General features: G+C 42.8%; 1 protein-coding gene across 1 annotated transcript in view; it reads right to left on the bottom strand.

Moving 5' to 3' along the window:
- The window catches only part of WNT9B (wingless-type MMTV integration site family, member 9B), a 9,169-nt gene extending 6,785 nt beyond the window's left edge, over positions 1–2,384 (bottom strand). The window contains exons 1-2 of the mRNA XM_009328405.1: positions 2,221–2,384; positions 734–990 (exon numbers count right to left, since the gene is read on the bottom strand). Of these exons, the coding sequence (XP_009326680.1) occupies positions 734–990; positions 2,221–2,384 (421 nt within the window). The remainder of the gene's footprint in view (positions 1–733; positions 991–2,220) is intronic.
- Between the last annotated feature and the right edge of the window lie 5,615 nt (positions 2,385–7,999).

Genomic DNA, 7,999 nt, shown 5'->3' with positions numbered 1-7,999 from the left:
TGCATGCTCTGGGAACTTTTAGTAAGAAATAGTTTCAGGGTCTATCTTCATTCTATTTTTCTTATAATTTAACTCTTATAATTTAAAGGATTTATTATGCTTCCTCCTACCTCAAATACAGAACTTACTTACAGAACATTTTCTTCCTCTAAAGCCTTCTGTGAAACAGAAGCCAGTGGCTCTTCTGTCCACTCTGTCTGAACTTCTGCAGAAACACCAACTATATGTGAAAGAGCCTTAGGAAATATTTGTAAACATGCACCGAAACACCTTAATGCTGATAAATAGCTTTTTCAAACAGTAAATTAGGATTAAATTCTGGATCTGAATACAACAGAGATTTACATATGAAAATATCCAAAGAGCTAAAAAGAGTCTTTTCTTAAAATGTCCCTTGACATAAAGCACTAACTCTTATTTTTCACAGTATCATCCCTGATTGCCAGCCAAGGAAGATGGTCAGCTAGGAAACTCTGGTCTCAGACAAAAATCCAGAAGCCAAGGTGTGAACTTCCTTCTACTTTTCAATCCATGACAAACTGCACAGGAAAGATGAGGATAAGGCATATTTTGTGGCAAAAGGGCCCAAATTGCACAGCTCCCAATCCTAGGCAAAACAGATGATCTCTGCACTCCCTGGTTACTGCCCGACTTTGCTTAATTTGAGATGCATATTCCAGGGGCTACAGCACCAAGAGAGATTTTATACTGCAAACAAAAGACTACCTTGTACCTCGCTTCAGTAGGCTGGTCCGTCCCTCCAGGCTGCAGTTCCAGCGCTCACTGCGGAACTGGTACTGGCACTCCATGATCCCAAGCCGGATGGCATCCCGCAAGGTCTCTGCCAAGCCAGGCTCCCTCCGGCAAAGTCTCTTCTGCTTGCGGGACAGCTTCAGCAAGTCACACTGCTTCACGTGGACCTTCCCCTGGGCAGAGTTTGTGGAGGGTCCCAGGGATGGAAAGTGGGTCAGAGCTTCTTTCCCAGTCAAGCTGAAAGAAAGCAGAAAAAGCAGTGAGTTATGGAAGACGGCAGTTATGGAGGAGAAAAGGAGATCAAAGGGAAGGATATTGAGAAAGCTGCTGGTCAGGTACTTTACCAGCTCAGAAGATTAATCAATACAGACTGATTAGATCTAGTATCCCATCTCCACCACACACCAAGGCAAAGTAGCAGACTGTGGGGAGAAAGAAGAAATGCATGTGTGTTGTCACCAGCAACCTCGGGTGGGAAGTTTTCTCGACTTCATGAAGAGGACACGTTTACACCCCTGCAGTTTTGTTTCCTTCACAGTACATTCACCGTCACATACAGAGATTTGTTTTACTCAGTGGTGCTGCAGGTCACTGTATGTCACAGCTAACTCCATAAAGCATTAACCACGTCCTTTCAGGGTTTTGTGTGCACTGGTGCCATACCACTAGACATAACTAGGAAAGACCAATAGGGAGACGTTATTAATGATCACCTTTCTAGAGCAAGCACGACTTTTGCTGGAAAATATTTTCTTGCTGAAAAAGTAAAGGAAAGGTCAACTAAAAATGTATTGCCAAATGCAACGTGTTTATATGTGATTCAACTGAAAAATGTCACAAAATTTGAGACAAATGGTTTCACTTTTCATGGCAAGACAATATTTTTCTTACAAAATTTATCTCCCTTAGTATCTTTAGGAAGCTTGAGAACACACAGAAATTATTTTACATCATGCAAATCTTGATGCAAGATTTGAGGGCTGCAAATAAACTGAGAAGAGTCATGTATTTGCACAACACTCATCAGGAGTGCCATTCCTGATTACCAAACAGGTAAGAATCACAGAGTGTATCAACCTCCCCCCCCCAAAAAAAATACCAAACAGATAAATGGAAACCTCCTAAACTGTACATTTCAACACATCTCAGCTCCAACATTAACATTTGCAGACTATGCCCCCCCTTCCCCAAACCCCACTGTTTTCTTTGCAAGTCCACAGGTAGTTCAACATGGACAAACAGATGAGCCAGTTGATTCTTGTTCCTCTCCCCGAGTCAGGCAAACTGGGCTATGCTGCTCCACGAAGTGAGTGTGGGAGTCAGACAAGCAAAGCTGGATAAGGAGTGATGCAATCAGGACCAATCTCTGAAGCACGTCTACAAAGACTATCTGGCTGCTAGCACCCCCACCAACAGTGCAGACTCCATCATCTTCCCTGCAGAGCTCAGCACTTGAGCAAACCAAACCAGATGGAGATGGACACTAGTAAGTAAGCTGGTACAATGCCAAACAAGCAATTCCCCACAGCAGTGTAGGAAGTGAGGTTCTTCACAGCTGCACCATTATTGGGTTCCTTGTAAAAGCATGGCACTTTTGCAGCTAAATTATCTGACTGGGTCTGACTGGTCATGTTCCCAGGTGTATGTTTCTGCACAGCAAATGCCAGTCTGTGCTGGCAGAGAGAGAAGAGGAAAGTCTGTGTCGGTGAACATGACAAGTGTCCACGTTGCCTACCACACTCCAGTTCAAAAGTAAAGAATTTTAACCGATGGAGATGACCAAGATGAAAACTTACCTGGCTCTGCAAAAGACAGACATTTCTAACACTCCACTGTTCAAGTAAGACCATACTCTTATAAGGAATATAACCTTCATTATGGAGGATGCAAGTCAAGCTGCAGCTGTGATTTTAGTCCTCCACATACTTTATAGACATCTATTTCTGAGCTAGTTATCTAGATCTTTCTGTAGTCAATCCAGTCTACCCAGGCATGGGAGTTATAGCACAATTCAGCTGACCTAACCCGCAGCACTTCTGCATTCATTCTCACAGTAGCCTACAACCTCCAGATGCACTCACACATCCGTAATTAGGCCCAAGTGTGATTAACTAACACATGGAAATCATCCAGAGACCTGCAAACTAACCAGGAACCAAGGAATCATTGTGAATCACACAGCAAGTATTAAATTTTAGAAAGCAAGTGAGTGAGAACAATCTCTTAATCCCGTTGTCACTGCTGAACTGGGGGACAGAAACACGAGATGTTGCAGTGAGAGCCAAGAGATAAACAGGCAATACTGGAAACAGAGACAGATATTTGGGGTCAGGTTCAGCCCAAGAAACTGGAATTAACACAGCTTGATGAGCTTCAGAGAGCAATTCAGACTGCACAGTTCAAAGCCCTGTCTGGCACCAAACACTGCACAGAGAGGGCAGCAACAGCTGGTGCACAAGGGACATGGCAGTCCTGAGCTGGAGGAACTGTGGTGAGGGACACAAGATTGACCCAAGTGAGTGAGACCAGCACTTGATGAGCAAGCTTGACCGCTTTACCTGACTCATTGTGGTGCTTAAAAGCCGATATACATGTTCATTGGAGTTATATCTCCCTGGATGCATAAGCACATGCTCTGCACAAGCTCTGAAGCTCAAGAAGATCAAGATATGCCAACACCAGCATGGGCAGGGAGAGGCTTAGATGTCAACAAAAGTCTGACTTCTTAGAGATGTTCAGACTGTACCTAATTCACTGGGACAATGCTGGGTTCAGGAAGAGGTGTTGCTGTTATGTCAGTTGGGAGAGGAACAACACTCACCCAGAGAGTCAGAGACCTGGACTTTGCCTGGTAGTGGGATTCCAGCACTCGCATCCCAGGAAAGCACACTCGTCAACAAGTTAAATGTGAGATGTGGTTATTCTCCATTTGCCATGCAGTATCTGTGCTCCCATGCAGCAAAGTTTCCCAAGTTTACGGCACAGAGAGAAGAAATAAGAAAAAGGGAACTGCCACTGGAAAGAAGAGTTTAAGAGCCTCATAAAACAACAAAAAAAGTGCTCACTGCTGGAAAGCCATATATGCAATTTTACTAAACTCCTGTATACCAAGCTACTGATTGTCCACATACCAACAGAACTATCACTCATGCCAAGCATCCTAACTCCCAAAAATCCCTTCTCAGAACAAAGACAGCTGCCCTCCTGCCAGTCTCCATCCTCATTTTAGTGTCCTCCATCCCAGCTAAATGAGCATTCATCCCTTGTCAGATATTTTTGAGACAGCAGTAGTAGCTTCAGTGACTATTTAGACTAGTCATCTCCTTCCTATGAAAGATGTGATCAGCTCTCAGCCCTTCCTTTTCACGGGGGCTTCAGAAGCAGCAGGAACTTTAGTGTAGAGTCTTGATGGCTCTGTTTCCAAAGGAATCCAATAGTATGACTTCAGCTGGGGATAAAACAGAGAATTGCAAGATAAATGCTCACTTTTTGTTCTTGTCATTATACATGCTCCTCCCAAGGGGCTAGGATATTGGCCTAAAATCCATTAATCCCTTCTCATGGGGAAAAGATATAGTAGACAGTGCTTTAGTCTAGTGGTAAACAGCAAAGACATAGGATGAAAGCTAAAGCCAGAAATTCAGACCATAAGCAGACACAATTTAACTAAGGGCTATTGAGCTCCCCCAGGTTTGTCAGTAGCTTTGATGCATTTCCTCAAGTAGCAACTGTAAAGTCAAGACTGGGTGTTCTCCTGTAGCTCACTGGATGTCAAAATATTCACATCAGAGTGCTGACTCAGGAAGGAAAACATGGTGCAAAAGATATTGCTTAAAACTACGCGAGTGTAAAAGGGAGAAAAGGTGGCAAACATCTTCAAATTTTTGTAAGAGATGTGATGATCTACACAGCACAGGACAGAGCTGTACTGGGCAAGTTGTTAGAAACTCTAAGAATAGAGTAGAATTAGTGAGCATAGGCTAAACACAGAACAGCAGAGAAGAGTCACCACAGCTTCTGTAGAAAGTAGTCATGCCTCATAAACCTACTAGAGGTCTTTGAAGGAGTCATTGAACAGAAAGACCAAGGATAAGCCAGATGTTACAGTCTACTTGGACTTGTAAAGTTGACAGATTTCCAAAATAGCTTGTATATGAGACAAATAGATAGACTGGATATCTTCCACAATTTCCACTAGGAGAAAAAGGAATACTAAGAGAACACAGGGTTGTAAAATCATGACTGACCTGAAAGTGAGTAAAGAAAGATTATTCCCACCTCTAATATACAAGAACCAGGGGGAATTATATTAACTTATTAATCGATAGACTAAAAATAAATGAAATGGGGTACAGAGGCTGTAGTTAAAGTTGCAGCCCTCTGTGCAGGTTTTGGCTGGGTAGAGTTTATTTTCTTCACAGTAGCTAGTGTGGGGCTATGGTTTGGATTTGTGCTGGAAACAGTGTTGGTAATACAGGGATGTTTTCGTTATTGCTGAGCAGTGCTGACACAGAGTCAAGGCCTTTTCTGCTCCTCACCCCACCCCACCAGCAAGCAGGCTGGGGGTGCACAAGAAGCTGGGAGGGGACACAGCCAGGACAGCTGACCCCAACTGACCCAAGGGATATCCCACACCATATGACGTCATGCTCAGCATATAAAGCTGGGGGAAGAAGAACAAAGCGGGGGATGTTCAGAGTGATGGCATTTGTCTTTCCAAGTCACCGTTATGCGTGATGGAGCCCTGCTTTCCTGGAGATGGCTGAACACCTGCCTGCGGATGGGAAGGAGTGAATGAATTCCTTGTTTTCCTTTGCTTGCGTGCGCGGCTTTTGCTTTCCCTATTAAACTGTCTTTACCTCAACCCACGAGTTTCTCACTTTTACCCTTCTGATTCTCTCCCCCATCCCGCTGTGGGGGGAGTGAGTGAGCGGCTGTGCGGTGCTTAGTTGCCGGCTGGGGTTAAATCATGACACCTTCTTAATGCAGGACACTAGGGATGCTAAAGTATACATGCATTCATACAAAACCATGGAACAGAAGTCCGTAAGGGATCATTAAACACAAAGATACTTTGACACAGGAAATTCTTGAGGTGCAGACTGTCAGAAGCTGGAGAGTATTCTGACAGAGCATCACTATCTGCTATCCTATTCCTTTTTATGCTTTTGCTTTCATGCTTATTATTACTCAGTGTTGAAACCAGGTTGTGAAGCTACATGAACCTTTGGTGTGACCCAGAACAGCTGTTGGTACAATCTTGGACAGGGATTATCTCAAGGATGTCCTATGACCCACCAGTGGCCAATGAGATTTGGGAGAAGGTGGTATTGCCATTCTCCAGACCCTGAAGGATGTCGGATGTTAATATTTGTGGAAAACTCAAGTAGGATAATGATAGGCATCATAAAAACAACCTTTGAAGAATTTGATTCCATTTTCAGAGCAATCTCAATAGTGCACAGCAAATACAGCCTGGGACCACACACAGAGCAAAGATACCGAGTCTAATTCATCTTTTACACTATGCAAAGCAAAAGCTTCATGGGAAAAACACTTTCTAAAATCGGATCCAGCAATACTTTGAATTCCGACAGAGGTAATACAGCATCCTACACAAATAGCTGGCTGCACAGGCAAACTTACTTAATACTTTTTTTATTTATTTATTTGTGAATTTCTAAAGTTGCAACACACAAAGTAACTTGTTTTTCCTCTAGAAATGGAGGATGGAAATAACCGGATGGAAATAATGCATTGAGGAGTAAACAAAATAAGCAGTAAATTGGTTAATCTAAGACATGCGACTAAAGCTACTTGGAATATACCTTTCAGTGAAGGTCTCCCTCATGCGAACTATCACACTCGTTACCTAAGACATGTGAATGACAGCATGAAAAAATTATAACGCTGTGCTTGGAGGCATTGCATAAGATTGGTGCACAGACACAGCTCTCAGAACTAGTGTCTCACATAACTTTCAATTAGATAAGTAGGCAGAGAAATTAAAGGAGTTGCCCAAGGTCATGCAGTTGACCAGTGGCACAGCTGGGAGCAGAAGCCACTCTCAGAGTCATAACAGACACAGCTAAGATTACCCATATGAGTAGAGGCTTGCAGGCTCTGACTAGATTAACTATAACTGTTTTATTAGGGTAAAACTAACATTTCGATCAGATCAAGATCACAGTACAAGAACATTCTTACAAGATTAAATATAAAATATGCAGATATTTGCAGTTAGGCAAACTGCACATCGTTTTTGGATGATTTAGAGTTTATTATCTACAGATCATATGGCAAAAAAAGTAAACTCTTTGAATTAATGCACACCTGCTAGCAATCTGAAAGAACAATAAGGATCTCAACCTTTTATTTCTCTCTACTTTTCTGTCTAAGCACTTTGCTAAATTCATCTATTTCCTTTAATCTCCTTCCAGCCACATTCCAGCTGCTTAAGAGACTTTTAATGAGAGCCTGTTCCTGTGCAATGCCCAATGTCCTCTGGATCTGAAAGGTCTTAAAAACCCCTAAAAATATGCCTTTTCTACCTCTCCCAAGTAAGGAGAAAAATCAAAGGGAGCCACAACAGTACTCCATATCTGATTTCACGGGCCTTTCATGTTCCACAGAAATATCTACACCCCACAGATAGCTGCAACAAGCATTCAGGAAAGGCTAAGAGAATATGGGACAACGACAGATCAAATCAAGGCCAGTACGGTGCACAATGAGTCCTCAGCTTTCCTCTCTCCCTGACAGCTCAGTGGAATAGAGTTTCAATCCTTTCAGAAGCAACACTATTTAATCCTCAATATTTCCCTGGACGAATGGATGGCCAGCAGCAGTGTGGTACTGTCTTGACTAAATGGGATGGTCTCCTACGCTTTGTACCACCCACTGTCTACACAGAAGGTGGCAGAAATCCCCAAAGCAGCAGCTCAGGATAAACTATTGATCTCAAAGTTTTTTTTACTTTTCTCCATCAAAGTTGTCATTTCAGACCCTCTGGCAGGTGTTTTTATACCTGTTATCCTCCGGGTTTTCTGTCAAGCTTTCTGCTCCTCACACAGAAAAGGAGCTTGAATTAAAAATTCAAGTGATGTTTAAGGGAGGTTTTGAGTTGGAATCCTTGGAAATGGGCTTTTCTACTTGCTGCAAACCCTTTTTGGGAACAACAACAGATGATGTATCCAGATACAGAGTCAGTTTTTAAAAAGAATTCTCCACAGGGAACAGCATATAA

Source organism: Pygoscelis adeliae, unplaced genomic scaffold (genome assembly GCF_000699105.1).
Source record: "Pygoscelis adeliae isolate BGI_AS28 unplaced genomic scaffold, ASM69910v1 Scaffold97, whole genome shotgun sequence".
NCBI classification, from domain to species: Eukaryota; Metazoa; Chordata; class Aves; order Sphenisciformes; family Spheniscidae; genus Pygoscelis; species Pygoscelis adeliae.
Note: the sequence above shows the minus strand (reverse complement) of the source record. Positions and strands in the feature narration are given on the sequence as shown.